Below are 19,184 nucleotides of genomic sequence, written 5' to 3'. Positions count from 1 at the left end.
GTAATAACAAGCCTTCAAATGAAGAAAATAAACACCCAGTTGAAAAATATTGAATGCATGTATGTTCTTGAATGTCCCCATGTGTTGTGTCGATGTGGTGTTTAGGGTGGTTTCCAGGGTGCTGTTCTGATGTTCGGGTGTTATTGGTGCTTGCCAGGTGTGGGAGAAGTGACCTACCAAAGTTTTATGTTTAGGATTACTGTGTGCTCAAATCCACTTATGTGAGCAACAGTGATAGCGATGCTTTGGTAAACAGCACTAATGACGGAGAGAGCCGGAAATGGCTTTTGTCTGTAATTGTACAGTTTAATGATCACGAGTCTCATTTGATGTGTATTAGTTTTCACTAGAGGGCATCAGAACACTGAGAATAACACTTAGCCGACTCACAGTCCGTTGAGTGCTGAACTTCATCACAACGAAGCATGCAGAAGCACAAAAGGAAGAATCCAGTGAATTTGTTTTATGAATATAAGCCCAATAAAACGGATTGAAAGCAGCACATTGGCTCAAGGCCGCCACAGAAAAACCACTTTGTTATTGGATGGAGATTGAGTCAACATGAAATGACTCTATTTACTTTTTAATATTGTTTCTGCCCTGGTCTATGTTTTTATTTAAATGAAAAACATGTTTGTTATAAAAACATGCTGTAATTTGTAATATTATAACTCTATGAAACAACATTTTCAACTTTATTTTAACTTTATATATATGTTTAGCTCATGTCTAGTGCATCATGTAAGTTTAATATAAATATTTATATTTTTATATCAAATATGTCACACCCACATTCTAGTGACACCCACATTTTCTTTTTTACTAAATATCCTGATACGTCCGAAAATACGTTTCCCAACGCCATTTCTTGTTGTCTTTATTGAGACAAACAGACAATGAAGACTTTCTCTGTACCGCTCAGTGGTTTATAGATGATTTCGCTCCTTTCAGGTGGTATTGTCACAAGATTTTTGAAAGTTCACGAGCAACCGAATGTGGTTGAGATGAGCCGAGCTGGCATACAGTCAGTCTGCATGAAGTATCTTTCTGTAAGTTTCCTGCCCACGCTTTTCTTGTTCAGAATAGTGCTGTGATGAATGCACCTCGGCTCTGTTTACCGCGGTAAAACCGGAGGTGTGCGGATGAACTCCATCGCCAGTGGCAACGCATTGAGAGCGCATCATTGTATTCTCAGGGTCTTCGATCAGATCTTAGAAAAACTAGTAAGTATTCATCTCTCAGTGATGGCCCTCCCACGCCACGGAGAGCTTTGATTTACTGCATGTTTTCATACCTGTCTGAGGAGAGCAGGGATGCCGGATGACTTACTTCAGTGATGGATGTGCCGTATTATCTCCAAGACAGTCGCCAATTAACCTACACACAGCCTGCTATGACGTCCTTCGTGGGTTTGTAAGTGCGTGAGAGATAATATAATATATCAGAGGATTCCAGCTGTTTGTTAGAGATCTAATTCATATCCATATCTCAATTAAATGTTCATAAGTGATTATTAGTCATTTAAGGCAAGACAACAAAAGAGGTGAAAAGGGAGACAAATTGTACATTATATATATATATATATATATATAATATATATATATATATATATATATATATATTTTTTTTTTTTTTTTTTTTTTTTTCAGTCGATTAATCACAGTTTATCGCAACTGTTTTAATATTATAATTAGCACTGTCAAATGATTAATCACGATTAATCGCATCCAGAATATGTTTCTGTGTACTTTATAAACATACACGTTATACATACATATTTTATAAATATATATAAAAACACACATATTCAGTATATATTTAAAAAATATTTACATGTATATATTTATATACATATAATATATATTATATATTGAATATAAACAACACATTTTTCTTAAATATAAACATGTATGTGTGTGTTTATAGATGCATAATAAACATACACAGTACATGAATATATTTTTGAATATTTGAAAGGTCATAGAAAATATAGCCGGAAAAGAATGGCCTTGTTTTAGGAAAATATATCAGGAATAATACAACCCTATAACAACCCTACCATAAAAAAAACAAACAAATACAGATGGGAATAAAACTGTAAAGGTCAGTGTATGAAAGTGCTACAAACAAAAAAATACACCTTTAAAGATATGTATTATAATTTAAATAAACACGTAAATTATTATTTGGATAGTTTCCTTCCACTAGAGTGAAAGACGAAAAGTTAGGGGAGCAAAATAGCCCAAAATCTTCAAATTGTCTGTAGTGTCTTGCTTTAATGGAATTCGAGTGCTGTCTGAGGTGTTAAAAATATGGGCCAAAATATTGAAAAGCAAAAAATGAAAAGAGAAATTTGGTAAAGAGTGTGTTTATTGTATATGAAATCCACAAATGCAAACGGAAACAATCTAATAAAATAAATAATCTCAAGTGACTATTTTGGCTGTTTTTTCTTTAGCCTGACAGACGACATGTTGTGGGAGCAAAATAGGCAAAAATCTCAAAATGGACCAGAACAACACTGGCTTTATCTTTAGTGTATAGCTTTGCAATCTGAGTGCTATCTGTGATGTTAAAGTATGGGCCAAAATATTGAAAAGTAAAAACTGGGCTCTAAAAATGAAAAGAAAAAATGGGGTAAAGAGGGTGAAAAATAAATGGATAATGGCTCTAAATAGGAGGAACGTGATGCAATGGCCCGACCGGACATTGAAATGTGCCAATAAGCACTAATCACAGCTAATTGGCTCTTAATGTTTTCATCTATCATATTGAGTAAAGAATATCCAGCAGCTGTCTGTAAAGGTTGCAGATATGAAAGATTTCATGTTTTCTAAACTCACCTTTAAAGCGATTCACACTTGGCCGAGTTCAGCTGCTCCCAACTGAGATCGATAAACTCAGATCTGCAACTCAGATCACTCGTGGAGAGCCAGAGAGGCTTGAATTGTAGTGATTTTAGGTGTCTGATTGTATGTTTATGCTCAGAGAAGCATGTCTTCGGTATTGTGTTTTTTCTAGCTTGTTTATATTCATATACTTGCTTGAGGGGTGTGATGAAGTTGTTTTCTTATATTTTTTGTGCATAGAAATGGGAAGCAGTGGTAAAAATTGCACGATTGCTTTTTTTTCTGAGATCACAGTGCTTAAGCTTATATGAATCGACCAGGATGATGTAATGCACTCCAACAAAAGAGAACATTATCATTTTTACTCCACTGTTTGAAATATCCTCCTGTTGTAATTTATGAAAATACTCCAGATGGCTTGAAGGACCATAAATTGTCAGTTGAGTGTTTATTGTCTTAATGTTTCATCATTTAAAATGTTTCTATATTCTGTTTATTCAGCCGTAGCGAAAGCTTTCTTGTTGCTTCATGAGTTTTATTGCTTCTGTGATGCATATGTTGAGTTTCTGTGCAATGGCGCCCTCCAGCTTCCTGTATGAATTAAACAGACATTACACAGTGCTTAATAATACCCACTCCATCCTATTTTATTTTATATTTTTCTTGCTTTTCTCTTTTGATGTGAGGTGAAATATGAGCCAGACATGTTCTTGACCGAATTCATGGGATTCATCCATCAACACAAACCATCTGAACTGATTTAGGTAGTTATTCAATTTAAATACACTTTCTAAAAACAATGCATTTCTTTCCTACCCCTTTCATTTTGAATAGTAGTTTATCAAGCTTTTCACCAAAATATGAGTAATGATGCATGTAGTGATAATATAGTGATATTGTGAAATATTATTGCAATTTAAAAGAACAGTTTTCTATTTTAAGATATTTTTTAAATGAAATTTATTCCAATTTAAGATGTGATGAGAATCTGGAAATTTGCTTAAATGCCATTCAAAAAATTGCATTCTTGGTGCAAACTATCTTAGTATTTTTTATTTTGGTTGTGAAATAGGACCTTGAAACATGAATTAATTCAACATTAAATGTTAAATATGTGTCTGCTGATCAGTGTCCTTGTCAGAAACAACAGTAAACAATCCTCTTTTAATATGATCTTTCATGTTGAATTGAATGAGTTTGATACTTTATTTGACATAACAGTGTCCATATTCATCTATTGTGAATCCTACAAAGCGACGTTTTGATGAAACATGTTTTTTGTTTTAACTTCAGAGTCTGACTTGAGCTTCATTTCTATTCGTGTTCGCCTCGCTGTTACAGAGGTTTAACCTGAACAACCTTCAGCGTGACTTTGGAAATGAATCTGGCGCCATTATATAGTCTTCATTCAAATACAGCTCTGAGATCGAACAAACTTCGAGATTGCTGAGCAAACTGCAGAGACGGCTGATGTCCACACGGTCACCTGAGGTGAAAAGCTCTAAAAACAATCAAATAAAATTGAGTTCAAATGTAAGCGTGGCACCGACAGAGATGATTGCATCTGGGGGCAAGACTTTGACGTCCCTCCGCTCTGAAAAACAGACAACACAGGCTTCTGGGAATTCGGACCTGTAGCCAGCTTGACGGAGATGTGTTTTAGAAGCAGCTGTTTATCTTTAAGAGGCTCTCAGGGAATTCTGAGAGAATGACAGTGTTATTTATTGCGGCGATGGTTTCTGGAGATATTTCCATACTCATACGTGAGCGTTTGACTCGTTTGTTTAAGGTTGGTCATGTGTAACCGTGAGTCGGAGCGGCTGACCCCTGTGGATTGGTTCAGTTCAACCCGTCTGGGAGTCATTCATCAGAAGCTCACTTACACACAGACTTGGCCAGTGATGATTTTCCATGTTTCTCTCTCTCTCGCTCTGGCTGTTTCAGTACTCTTCAATTTGGGGTGCATCCCTAATGTTTGGTTCCTTTTAGAATGTTAGATTGCTTCAAAAGACATATTAGTTTTTTTATATTTCAATCACCATAATTGTCCTAACCTAGTTAGGCACCATTGTGCAGTTTTTATTCTCTATTATGTTTCTCGTTTTGAATGGTTTGAGCCATTTCTGTCTTTGTTTCTCTGTGAATCAGACGTTTTAAATGTCCTTTCAGTTCTAGAATACGAACATTCTGTCCTTCGATTCAAACCGTTTGAACATTCTTTTCATTCAGATAATGTTTTCTAATGATTTAAGACTTTCAATCTATTTTTCTCTGAATTTGAGTCATATCCTCTTTTTGCCTTAATTAGAACATCATCAGTGTCTCCTGTTTTCTGTTGATTAGCAATGTTTCAACCTCTTTTCAATGTGAACATTAACTGAAAATGTATCTCAATTTAAGTGTTTCAACATAATTCTCTTGAATCTGTTCATTTGAATTTCTATCTCCTGATTCAAACGTCTTGAACCTTGTTTTTTCTTCAGTTGTTCTTATTGTTTTTTTTTTTTAGAATAATTTTTTCAACGTTCTTCTAAAATGTAGAACGTTCACTCTCCTGATTCAAACGTTTTGATCTCCGATTTCTGATTTCATTTGGTTGATGCATTTATACACAGTTGAATTTATTTTCTATTTCAGGCCAAAAGGAGACGTTTCACTCACTCTTTCCTACAAAATATTAGTTCATGTCCATTTAAGAGGCTGCAACAGCAAACCATGTAGATTTATTTGACGTCTACTGGTTGAATTCATCTGGGTTTGTAATAAAGTGGTCTTTGGCGGCGGGCCACAGACCAGGTTTTGCCGAATACTAATTTGCGTCTTGATTTGGCTGTTGCTGTAGCTCAGCGTGTGATTGTAGCCACAGCGGAGCCGCATCCTCTTTGATGAAGATGCTTGTAAAAAGCGTCTGTGACTGTTGAACATGTGGGTGTGCAGTGACGAACAGCCACTAAGGTCCCAAGCCAACTTCACACGCCTCCGAAATATGAAAAGATTGAAAAATCATTGCTATTCCCTTCTGCCTGCAGGAGCACTGAAAGCAGCAAAAATATTTTTTGTTCATCACAATTTTCCCACTGCATTTTTAAAAACATAACATCGCATGCAATTAAAAAAAAAACACAAATACCTATTTTTAGCTAGATCTTTAATTAATGCTTGCTATATGTGTCAGATCAAATCTTCTGCTCCTTCCCAAGAAATGTAATTTTTGCACCACTATGTTTAAAATAGCTTTCGAAGAACTTATAGCTATACATTATGATCCATTCCATCCTGAAAATAACTTTTTCTAACATCTCTTTAAAAATTAAACATGGCATGTGTTTGATGTGACTTTGATATTAAATGTCAAATGTGATTGGTAACACCTCCGCTGTGTTTTATTTGTGACAATCATAGCTCCTCGCATTTGTTTTTCTCTGAAAAACAAATGAAAGGACAATGACGAGGACACACAATGCTTGAATGTCCGCATCCACCCACAGGCATTAGCCTCAGATAAGACCGAACACATCCGGGTTTATTTTGGCACAGCATTCTGGTCAATACTGTCCTCTGTTATGTACACATTTGGAATAGAGCCTTTGTGAGGCATCTTTGAGCCTGCCTGTGAAAAAAGGGCTTATTGACTTTGAACACATCGTTAAAAGAAGTGGGCCATGACCTGCGGGCACCATGCCCACTTTCCCTGCCCGAGCTTAAAAACAGGCCAACTAAGAGTCTAACAAGGATGGAGGGTGTAATTATTTGTCTGAATGATACATCGTACAACCGGCAATTAAAAACTGAAGCTTATTTTGATGTAAAATAGCCCCATAGTAGTCTGAATGTGCTGACGTCAACACAAGTGTTCTTGAGATAGATGCTATTTTTGATGATTGGCTGCTGCTGGCATAAAAAAACAGACTCGCTGTATTCACACCGAACTCATTTAGAGAGAAAAAAAAAAAAAAAAAAACAGCCTGCTGGCTTCTTTGGTAATTGAATGCATGTTTGTTTTCAGAATGACCTAGTGCAAAATTCGAAATCTTAATACATAGTTATATTTAACATATTTATAAAAACATTTATTAACAGTATAATGCATAAGCTAAATTTAGATATGAATAAATATAAATATGATATCATAAGTTATTGCACCTAAAATAAATCACTCGAATAGTGTATTTATTACAGCAAGATGTCAAATAAAATAGGGGGAAATCGCATCTAACCACTGCAATAAGAAAGTTCAGTGGAGTAACATGCAACAGAGGATGAGCGCGCTCACAAGAGCTGGACTGAGAGCGCGCGCCGAGGGATGAGGCTCGAGCGGTTCCAACACACGCCAGTAAATTACTTCGACTGGATTTATGAAAATTGAACTTCATAATGCATAACAGCTTGACAGTATGAAATAGATCCGCACAAGTCTTTGACGCGGAGGAAATGTGGCGAGGTGTTCGTTTCTGGCAACAGCTGGGGCTTTTATACCGGCAGTATTTCGCTTTCCTGACAGGAAATCTGTTTCTGGAGAAATAATATTTTACGGTCCTCATTTACTAAGGCGCTGCACCTCAACCAGTTTTGATGAATCTGCAGATTTGTTCCCCGCGTAAAACACTTCAGGAACAGAACCGCGCAATGTTTAGTCGTTTTGGGGAGCTTTGGAGCGTTTAACGGGAGGTAAAACCGCGCGCGTCGAAGGACTCAGACCTACTCCAAAATGTGCCAAGGCGACGCCGCATCGAAACAACGCACTGAAGGGTCGCTAAAGGAAGCTGGAAAGCTTTTCCTGAAGCACACGACCTTCCACGGATTGAGACACGTCTTTCTGAGCGGCTCGTACCCGCGCAGGGTCGCGTGGCTGCTGGCGTTTCTAACGGCATTGGCGCTGCTTTTCACTTGGTCCTCCAACCGGGTCCGATACCTGCTCTCGTCGCCGGTGTACAGCAAGGCGCATATGGTTTACGCGAAACGCCTCGTATTTCCCGCCGTGACGATTTGCAACCAGAACATCTTACTGCCGCGTCGTATGAAGAAACCGGACATATTTAGCGCGGGACGGTGGCTCGGACTCTTCGGGAAAAACTGGCAGGTGTCCCCCGTGGTTCGAGAGGCGCTAGCGGCGCACGTTGATGGAGCTAATAACGAGCTTCCCTGGTCACCGTTATCTCGCATACTGGACTTCAACCACTTTCTGCCCCCTCCTCGGGACTCTCAGCCCTCCATGAGGCAGTTATTGGACCGTCTGGGGCATCAGCTCGAGGAGATGTTGCTTTATTGTCGATTTCAAGGGCAGCTGTGCGGACCGCGCAACTTTAGCACCGTGAGTTTGTGCGCATTTACGACATTATCACGGTTTTTAAATGTAGTGGTCATAATGCAGTATAACAGGTTAAATTACTTTTTCTTATAACAAAAATAGCTGAACATTTAAATAGAATAAACAATACAGAAAAATATCTAAAGTTTTTTTTTTTACGCAGATTAAAGTGCAGACGAACAATAAAGTCCCATATGCTTTACAATAAGACCTCATTAATTAACCATTAAAATTCACAATGAGCAATAGCTACATTTGCTACAGAAGTTATTAAGCTTTGTTAAAAAATGTTGTCTTAGTTCGTGTTAGCTCATTAAATAACACAGCTGGTTAGTTTCGATTTTAACAACTGTGATATTATATATTGGATTACCTAAGATTAATGAATATTCAGAAGAATTTTTCATTGGCAGTTTGTTAACTTATGAATTAACTAATGTTAACTAACAAAGCCCGTATGTAAAGTGTGAATGTACAATAAAGAATCAAAACACTTTCAAACAATATCTAAGGCATGTTGTAGTCCAGATTAAAATGATAAATAAATAAATAGCCTATTAAGTCTTAAGTATTTGGCGCTGTGATGAACACCCTAGAAAATACACAAATCTGAATGGCTATTTAAAACTATGTGTTTTAGAAAGTAATGCAGCTTCTGCATTTATGGGGTTTCCAGGGTAACGCTGCATTTTTCTGCAGTTTAGCGCCATCTGCTGCAAGAGAGTGAATGTGCCTTCATTCAGCGCGTCTCTCACGTGTTCCTCCATGTGCTTCTCATCCATGCTTGTTTACAACAGAGCAGCACACGCATTTCAAGCGGCATACAGCTGTGTTGTGCATTTTGACCAGTTGATGGGAAAATTATTCTTAAAATGAATTCCAAATTCGGAATATTATTCGCGGTATTAGAAGTGCCCATTATAACAATATCGTGCATCTTCATTACCGTGATTACAATATCGTGCATATTCATTACCATGATATATCGCATTACCGAATACTTGGGTTGCACGATGTGTCGTTTAAGCATCGATATCGCGATGTACGAATCCACGATAGTCACATCGCAGGATGTGTGATGTAAGCTGTCGTAGTTGATCCGTTATTCATTAACTGTACGGCCCTTGACGAATATGATTCACGGATTAATTGCACAGCTTAACCATCATAGAGTGAAAGTTTTTCATTTGCATATGTTTTTAAGTGCTGTCAGTTTAACAGGGCAGATAGAGAGAGCACGAGAGAGAGAGAGATCGCGAAAGAGAGTGAGAGAGTGAAAGAGCGCGAGAGAGAGAGCATGTGAGAAGAGAGAATGTGAGAGAGAGAGAGCGTGAGAGAGAGAGCGAGCGAGCCCCGGCCGCACGCTTATCACCATCTTCAAACAACACAAGTGCTGTCTTGCTCTCTCTACCTCGCGCATATTAATCAACTGACACAATGGTGTTGATGTTGAAATCATTTCAAATGAGAATAATTATATTACAAATTATTCTGAATTTGCAATGCATTTTTAGAATACTATTCTCATAAACTCTCTTGAAAGACTGTGCGCTCTGATGTAAACAAGCACGTAAGAGAAGCACATGTACTGTGTTTTTTTTTACTCTGTATTGACTCGAATGCTGTACAGAATACACTGCATATTGGTAAAAACTTTTTTTTTTTTTTTTTTTTTTACAAGTTAAACGTTAATTCAAACGACGATCGATCATGGAAATGATTGAAAATTGACATTCCTAGTTGTCATTATTCCACAAACACGTTTAAATTTCACACGGTATGTGAAATCTTCATTTGTCCAAACTGTATGCAACAGCATTCTGAATAATGATTGAATAATGAATGCTGCATTGAATAAGAGATCCCACAATGTAATGCTCTTGACCTTTTTAATTTCCGGTGACAAATGAACAGGAAAGCTCTATTGACTGCAATTTAAACATCTCCCCGATTCGATCAGACTGCCAGATTAAAAATAAAAAATCACTGTTGTGAAATAAATTGATTCACTTTGATTAATTTACTTTCTTTTATTAAACCACTTGCTGGATAATCTATGCAAAATAAGAAGGTAGTGTGACAATGCATTAAATATTTATCATTGCACTTTCTATCATGTTACTGCACTGTATTCAATAAATCACATGGTAGAGTTTTATTCCACACATGGCCTTAGTCCTGACCCCATTTATCTAGATGACTGCTTGGCTTTAAGAACGCTTAGTGTAATTATATTTATGACAGTGAACAAACACAATGGTGCTTTAATGTCATGTTGAACACATTCAGCAATGTGACTGCTGTGATATTGTGCTTGATATATTGCATCACGAGTTGCTCAGCATCTCAAGAGCCTTATCTGTAATCTCCTCGTGTCAAGGTTTCACCTAATTTAGCGAAATGTATGCATTTGCCCTAAAAATTATGATCCGTCATTTTGTCGAGGGCAATGCCCAGTGAATGTCTTTATTCTTCATTCTGCATAATAATTGCATTGCTAGTATGTGACCATAGAAGAAAAATGACAAGGCACCATCAAGGAGTGCATTGGGGAAATTTATGTGACTCGTTTCATTGTAACACTTCGTCTTGCATAATTTTTTAGGGAAATTGCTGGTGTTCAGCATGAATCATTTGGCTGCTTGAAGCACTTTGACTTGATTTGGAGTTCAGCATCAATGCAGCTACTGTGGTGGAAAGTCACTTTCCCTCTGGGCTCATTTCTTTTTAGTCAGTACACACACCCTGCTTTAAACACCTACCATGTAGACACCCAACTTTTGCTTTTTAATTCCACTTTTTCTATTCCCCGTTCACACATGAGCAGAGCCACTTTCTCTGATTCAATTACAGCAACTTTGCATAAATAGAAAGAAGCTAAGTCACTCTCAAGGGTCTATAAAGAGACACTTTCATTTAAATTGCATCTATCTTGTACCATCAGCACGCAGGAGTCTGAGATTGAAGCATCAGTCGAGCTTGAAGTAAACTCTAATTATCCCAACCCAGTTCTCATCCACTCTGCTTTTCTTCTCTCTTTAAGGGAAAAATGTATTTTTTGAAAAGTACAAAGGGGTAGTGGTTGAGTTTGATGGATTTTGAGTATTTTAGGTTTGTAACGTCATCATGACACTTGCCTGACTAAAGGAACTGGACAAATTATGGAAATTTTTAAGATGAAAACAACAGGTTGGTTGGACATCTCAAGGAAAACGTTGCTTGTCTGCTGACTTTACTGCTGTGCTGCAGGTAGATTGGATCTTATTGCGAATCAATGAGCCTTTACTTGCTCCAGATGTTAGAGTCCAGTGTGGAGAGCTATTTGAGAGATTGAGCAGAGACGACATTGAGAGATTGGAGCCTGTGTTTCTGTCCACTGGCAGGAAATCGTAACCCCTTTAGCAGGCCTGGTGCTCTTAAATTGGCCATATTACCCCTCCATTACATCACTGAGTCTGCTGTCGATGTGTGCGTCTTGCTGTCCATGGAAGAACCGGTATTGATTTTTGTGGCCGAGTCGAGTCGAGGCACACCCTGCGACCATCTTTGTGCCAGTATTGATCGCTGTCAGACCGGGAACACCGACCTCTCCAGGCTGACAAACACTCACTCACAAGATCTAGTGAATTTCTCAGTTTATCCTTTGAGATCAAACACACACAGCTATTGAAAGACCAAAGGCTTTTCTTACTGAATGCTTTAAGGAAACGTTGATCTATAAATTAAAATTCTGTTTTCGTTCGCTCACCCTCGAGTGGTTCCAAACCCCCAAAATGACATGCACCATACAAGTATTCCATACGTCTTTTGCACTAAGTCTTCTAAAATCATAATAAGATGGAGTTGTGTGCCATGTGAAATCAATAAATTATTATATAATTGCTCTTCCAATTAAATTTAGATCTGTTCCTCACACAAAACTATCAATCATGCAACTTAAGCAGAATGCATTTGTGTAAATTGTTTGTAAGCCATATTTGGTTCTGGAAAGCATGTTCAACAGCTTGATTTTGGCTTCGGTGCGCTTGTATAATTTCATAGTTTTCTGATTCGGCAGCATTGATCTGATCCGTCATGACAGCGCAAGTTATCGTACATCTGGAGCCACCAGCCGCGGTAAAACGGACAGTGAGTGGTGCAGCTCATTAGACGCGCAAGCTTTGCAATCAAAGTCCTTTGACAAACAGCTTCAGCTTGCTAGGAGTTCGCTCTGGTGCGCGGGTAGCCCTCGAGCGGGGCGGTATGGTGCCATTTGGGTCTCAGTGAATTATTCATATGAGAAGGCGCAACTGTCAGTGCGCTAATCTTGATCGGAAGTGATGGGTGTATCAGTCACGCTTGCGAGACACCAGAGCCGCGCCGTCTTCAGCAGTCTTCCTCCTGTCCCGGTGAAGTGGAAGCTAATAGTGACGTATCGTCTTCTTTTCCTAGCCCTGCTGCGTAAGGTGGATTGTCAAATTGCTTTGTGGAGTTACAGGCATGTGGATGAAAGAAATAAATAATAGCTTTTTTATGTCTCAGGTGGCATGAGAAAGAACAATGTGGGATTCAAAATCATCTGTCAGCATTTCCACACATCTGCTTATACCCTTTTTAACGTTGATTAATATGTTGGTTTTAAGGAGTGGATATTAAAATATTGGCATCAGTAATGGGACAGATCATGTTTCACCTTTTACAATAATTGCTTATGAATTTTGTTAAGCCTATGTGTGTTTGAGTGTTATTTTCTAGTAATAAAAGTCAAGTACTTAAGACACCTGACTTTAGATGTGTCCAGTGTCCAAGTACCAAATATGTAGTTCTATATGTAAAGTAACTTAAAAGTTTTGTATACCTACTACAAACATATAAATCTTGTAACCTTTTACAATAAGTTTATGCATGTAAACATTAGTTTAACACAAACAGAGTACCATTACAGAAGAAGAAACTATTACAGCATTTGTAATCTTGATTAATTTATATAAATACTAGTTCTGTCAAATGATTAATCGCGGTTAATCCAAATTGAATCCAAAATAAGTTTTTTTTTTTTACATAATATATGTGTGTATACTGTGTGTGTGTGTGTGTGTGTGTGTATATATATATATATATATATATATATATATATATATATATATATATATATATATATATATATATATATATATATATATAAAAATACAAATATGTGAGAAAATATGTTATATTTGATATATTAAATATGTATATTAAATATAATATAAATTATAAAAATATAAACATATACATGTAAATATTTTCAAAAGATTAACTGTATTTGTGCGTCTTTATATATACATAATAAATATTCACAGTACACATATATTGAGTAAACAACTTTTCATTTTGGATGCGATTAATCGCGATTAGTCGTTTGACAGCACTAATAAATACTAATATATTTTAATATAAAGTTGTGAAATAGTGACTTTAATCTATCAGTAAATACTGTGAAGTGATTATTAATTGTTAATTTTAATGTCTTATGCATTTGCATACATTTTTTTTATTTTTGTTGTAATATAGTTTCATTGCCATAAAATACTATTTAATACATATTCTAAATCGACTCAATGTTGGCACATATGGAAAGAAGTCATTTGTGGGCACTGAATGCATATTTTGAATTAAATGCAGTTTGCATAACCTTTGTTCAGTTCTTAAGATGACGTGACCATTTTCCAGTGCATTTTTAAATTCCTGTGGCAGGTTTTGTTTTCAAAGAAACCGCTGATTACGGCTGTAAGTTCTCCTCTCCTCCCCTGGGATTCTGAACAGAGTCCGCCCGCTGACAGCGTCCCCCTGGGAGATCAGAGCGCCTCGTTTCTTCAGACTCCCCTCAGCGGCCAGAAAGTCTTAAAGTCGTTCCGTTTTTCAAAAAGTCTAGTTACAAAGGGCAGAAATGATCATATATTATTGATGTCTCCAGCTCCAGAGGAGGCAGTTCTCTTGTATTAAAGCAGCAGAGACACACATGATGCTTGATGACACTCGGTAGCCCAGCTTTGGCAGTAATAATTTAACACACCTTAGCGCTCGGGTTGAATGCGTTATTAGGTAGTGTTGTTTTGGTCATTTCTATCTCATTTAGGGGTTAGTAAAATGTTCAAACGCCAAACACAAGGTATTTCAAGTACACCTTTTTAATCAATTCTGACAAATAAATGGTTTCTGTCCTCAAAAATAACTGGAAAGATACTCCAATGTGTTTCTGACTCATGTTCCTGGTAGAACGGCATGTGAAGCCTTTTGGCCATTGTAAATATCTTCTAAAGCACCGTTAGCATATAAAGGCCCCTTCTTTTAGAATAACATGCAGCTATCAGTGCTCAATGGAGCGATGGCCTCGTTGAGGGGACTTCATTGTGAAGTTTCTCAGAAAGACTCCACTAGCATCGACTCGCCTGCGTCCCAAGGTCAACGGCAGCCTAACCAACCGCTCTGTGTTGCCACAGTTACCACAGCAACTCTCTCGTCTTGGCAACAGCCTTGCTTCTGTTTAAAAGCTCAACGCTTTAGACGCTGTTATCTCATCAGCAGAGGTTTAGAAGTAGAAGCAGCTCGGGAACACTTATTGTCAGTAATGGCAAAAGGGAACAATTATTCTGATGCTTTTAAATAGTTTTGTCTGGAAAAGGCAAGAGCTTTTAAAAACGTTATAGTGGATGTTCTTTTTGGGCATGTCCTAAAATGCTGTCTAGGTTAGCAACACACAAGGCTTTGAGGCATTGACAACAGTGAGGTCTCATCAGTAGTGAATTATTATTTGCTTTACTGGGTCATTGATATATTTTATATTTTTTAATCATGCACATGCATTTTTTATGCCTTGCAAACTTTTCTTTGTAAGTTCTGTTTGTCAACTTTTCATGTTGGTTAAAGTCTTCATGAAATCCAAATGGAAGTTTTTTGATCCCAACTCAATTTTTGAGCAAGTACATAACCAGCCAGTGTTCAAAACTATGGCCTTACTTTAGGTAAGATTGTAATAAAATGATCTTTGCCAGGATGTGTATTCAAATGAGCGCTCCATCTGTGAATACGTGCTGAATCCACCATAAATCTGTCTTCAAATGCCGACTGATATCTGACACATCCTTCATTGGCATCGAGACGTTTCTTTCTCAAAGAGAAAGCGGTAAAGACAGCTGTCTGTATCCGTATGAATGTTGCGTTTCTTTCTGAGATGTGATTCCCTGGAGAGCCGCTGACATTTTTTATAGTGTCATTAAGTTCTCTAAAGATGTGCTATTTCATTTCCTCTGTGAATTTTTCTCATTTGTCCGTGATTGTAATCAGTTTTTCTGCAGCGAGGAGCGGTTGTGTTTCTGAGGAGCCATGCTCTCCATATCCTGCTGTCTGTGATCTAATTAGATGTCCATTAGCTCAGTTTCAATTAAGACTGGCTGGATGAGCCCCCTCTGCCCCAGTGTAGACCACCTCACAACTTAGAGATGCTCTATCATTTATCAAACAAATTGACTTGAAAGAGTGTGGTTTTATCCGGAAGTGCAACTGGTTCATTCCTGTTCAGAAGCATCTTTAGAACATACAGTATAAGGGATATGCTTGTGTTCATGTATAGAAGTATTTCTATTAAGACATATAAAGGGTATATTGGGTATCATTATTATTATTATTACAGAATTTATCATTGGTATAAGTTTGATATTAACAGATTTAAGTTATTCAAAGTAAGCTGACAATGATCCATCATTGAAAACAGTACTTGTTTTTTTTCTTTCAGATCTTCACACGCTACGGAAAATGCTACACCTTCAATTCGGGACAGGACGGACGGCCACTGCTGGTCACCATGATGGGAGGGATGGGAAACGGGCTGGAGCTGATGCTGGATATCCAGCAGGACGAGTATCTGCCTGTGTGGGGAGAGACTGGTACGTCTCATGAACCCTAGTAATCTAATGTTTCTGTGTTCAAATGCATGCAATAATAAAGCTTGGCGCAAAGCACTGGCAAAAGTAATTCCCATGAATGTGTGAGGGGGAAATAGCAAGGCGATATTTTAATTGTTTATTAATAAACTAGTGTTTTCTGAGTCGGTGTCGCAAAGATAAAGTTGCTGATTCTGACTCGCCACCTCCTCAGACGTGACTTAAGAGAGAAGTGCATGTTTACAGATTACGATTATAATGAAAGAGTTTTTGATTTGTTTTATTTCGTTAAGTATTCATTTAAAGCTTTCTATAGATATATTTATCATGTCTGTGAGGCGAGTTTCAGTTCATTTTCGTAAGCACTCATTTTCAAGACGAGACGGCAGAAAGTGCATCGTGTTTGTTTTCTTTATTTTATAGAAGCACAACGTATTGTTAATATTGTGTGCACACAAATAAAAGTAGACCCTTTACGTTTACAAATGAAGTATTACTCTTACCTTTATGAGTAAAAATAATGGTGTATCCACTGAAATAAAAATGCAAGTGATCACGCTGGCACCTCTGTGTCCCGCAAAGTGCACTTTAGCACACTCACTGCACAAAATATTGGATATAGCACACATTTTTAAGTTTACCGTTAAAACATTGTTATATGCTTGAACTGTTTTATATCTATAGATTTCGGCTGAAACTCTTGGCTTTTTTCCATATTTCTCCAGGCAGATTTGCTTGAAATAATAAGCATGACCTGAGCCATCTAAATGTCAGTAATCTACTTATGAGGGTTTAGTTTAGGATTATCCTGTGTTTGCTAGACTGGCATGCCGTCTTTTTTAATAATAAACAAGTTAAACCAAACAGACTGTGAATGAGCAGTTAAATGAACCTTCATGTCACAAAGCTCACCACAAGGGACAGAATCGATTCAAATCCATACAAATAAATAATGCTATCAGACATAGAAACTACATAGCAGCATCCTAACTAAAATTTAAACTGATTTGGAATGCTCGTTTCGATTCGCAGTGTGATGTCAGAATGTTATTAATATTGGCACACACGTAAACTTTTATTAGATGAAACTGTTTGTCTTCACTCTTACACCATATTGAATTGAATGAATTTGGCCAATATTAGGTATTTTAGAAGGCAACAATTAATCCTATAATGCCTTAAAATGCTAAGTAGGGGACTCGTTAGGTTTTGGAGTAGAGCTGTCGACTGCCTTAAAAACAGATGAACACTCAGCAGAACAGTTTAAGCGTGACACTGCAGTAAACAACAGAAGCAGCCGTTGGACGTTTGCCAGCAGAAGGTCAGAATGCTGCGAGGAGAAAATGTCTGTGACCTTTCCAGTAAAGTTCAATCAGTTTTGAGCACTCAAAATGCAGAAAGTGACGTCAGGCTGGATCCTATTGATCAGAAAACCGCAAATACACAAACACACATTACAGCTGCAAGCCAATTACAAGTGATGCTATACGTGCAGACTAGGAAGTGAACCACACTCTCGACCTTGTCTGTCTCTCAGCAGGACCAATTGAACCTCTCTATGCCTCCGTAATTGAAAAGATAGAGGGGGTAGATGGGAAACCCTGCACACCTGCCTGGTGTCAACACCTGACATTTACCGAGATTGTTTTTATAATGCTGCGATTTCCCAGAAAGTTCTGCTTGTGCTCCTCCAAATTTCCCCAAACGACAGGTGCTCTTGAAGGTCTCCGATATCTAATCACATCCTCCAAGCCGCTCTCTGGTTACTGTCCTGAAATCTCTTCCACAGCTGACTGGATTTCTCTGTAATTACAGAGCAGCTGTCTCAAAGTCTTGACATCCAGAAACTCTGCACACTAGTTTGACACACTACGCTTAACCCTGGGTTAACATCTTTTTAACCCTGAGTTAATCCATGTGTAGCATTACTTTTAACCCTGGGTCATAAAGCCCTGCTTACCCTGAATTATACCAAAGTGGTGCAAAGATTAATTTAGAGTGCTAGAATATTTTGGCAAGACTTTCAATGAAAAGTTTAAAATGACAGATTTTCAACATGGCCCCAGACTTGTAAATATGCAAATAAGTAGATTCATCCAGAGTTTACAATATAAAATCTTGAAGTCTGACTAATCAGGATTAAATAACAAACCTTGGATTGAGTTTAACAAAGCCTGGTTTTTAATCTGAATGCTGGATGATGCTCTAGATGATCTGCTAATATACAATTCATGAAACAATGCGTCTGTGCTGCATTTCCCTCATGTTGTTCCATTGTGTGATAATTACCATAAAGCAGATGTTTCAAATACAAAAATGGCGATACAGCAGGTGGAAGAGATCCGTAACTCTTTTGTGTGCTCATAGAGGATGTGCATGGAAACTGCATTTTTAGCAATAGTCATTAGTCGTGGACCATGTGAAAATCCAGCAGGCTGTGGAAAAAAGCCAGCGTTTGGACAGTAATGGACTGATTTAAAGTACTTAAATGACACCGGGTATGTCAAACACAGCCTATAATCTGCGCTAGCACTGATGTTTGCTTAGCTGTCCATAGAGACATGTCTCTAAACCTGAGGATTATTCCTGTTTACGGTCTGAGGACCGTGAAGCTGTCTTGAGACTAGTACATAAACATCACTTTTCCTGTCAGTGTAGCTGTGTTTTAATGCTTCTGGTTTTATATTGTCTGGTGTCTTTCTCATTTTGAGGTTTGACGATTTCTTGTTTGTTCATTCGTGTTGTGCACATAATCTGCCTGCAGTCGAGGACCACGTGTTTGAACCTCATTTGTTGCATTATTCGCAATGTTTTACCACAATTGTTACGTATTTTTAAAGACTTATTCGCCGATCTTGTTCGTTATGGGTGTGGGACATTCTTAATTCCTTTCTGAAACTTTGGGACCAAGTGGAAAGACAACGTAAAAAGAGAGAAAATGGTATACAATTATCAACAAAACTATTACAAACTATTATAAACATTTACTTAAAGTCTTATTGTCGTAGTGGAGAAAGGTTTTAGATTGAATTTATGACATTTGGATTTGATTGTTGTTGGTTATATTTGTAACAGAAATATTTACAATCATCTTATTCTTTGAAGTTGACCGTGTTGGTAGCATTA

The 19,184-nt window shown here is 37.6% G+C and overlaps 1 protein-coding gene across 4 annotated transcripts in view; it reads left to right on the top strand.

The window, feature by feature from the left end:
* The window catches only part of LOC113076266 (acid-sensing ion channel 1B), a 133,790-nt gene that overhangs the window by 101,197 nt on the left and 13,409 nt on the right, over window positions 1–19,184 (top strand). For 3 of the 4 annotated variants that reach the window (XM_026248927.1, XM_026248924.1, XM_026248926.1), the window contains one exon: window positions 15,911–16,061. In XM_026248927.1, coding sequence (XP_026104712.1) covers window positions 15,911–16,061 — 151 coding nt within the window. Of the gene's footprint in view, window positions 1–7,182; window positions 8,161–15,910; window positions 16,062–19,184 lie in introns of those variants that run through there. The other variant, XM_026248925.1, reaches the window with a different exon arrangement.

This window comes from Carassius auratus, unplaced genomic scaffold (genome assembly GCF_003368295.1).
Source record: "Carassius auratus strain Wakin unplaced genomic scaffold, ASM336829v1 scaf_tig00019517, whole genome shotgun sequence".
NCBI lineage: Eukaryota > Metazoa > Chordata > Actinopteri > Cypriniformes > Cyprinidae > Carassius > Carassius auratus.
This window is presented reverse-complemented; position numbering and strand designations above follow the sequence as displayed.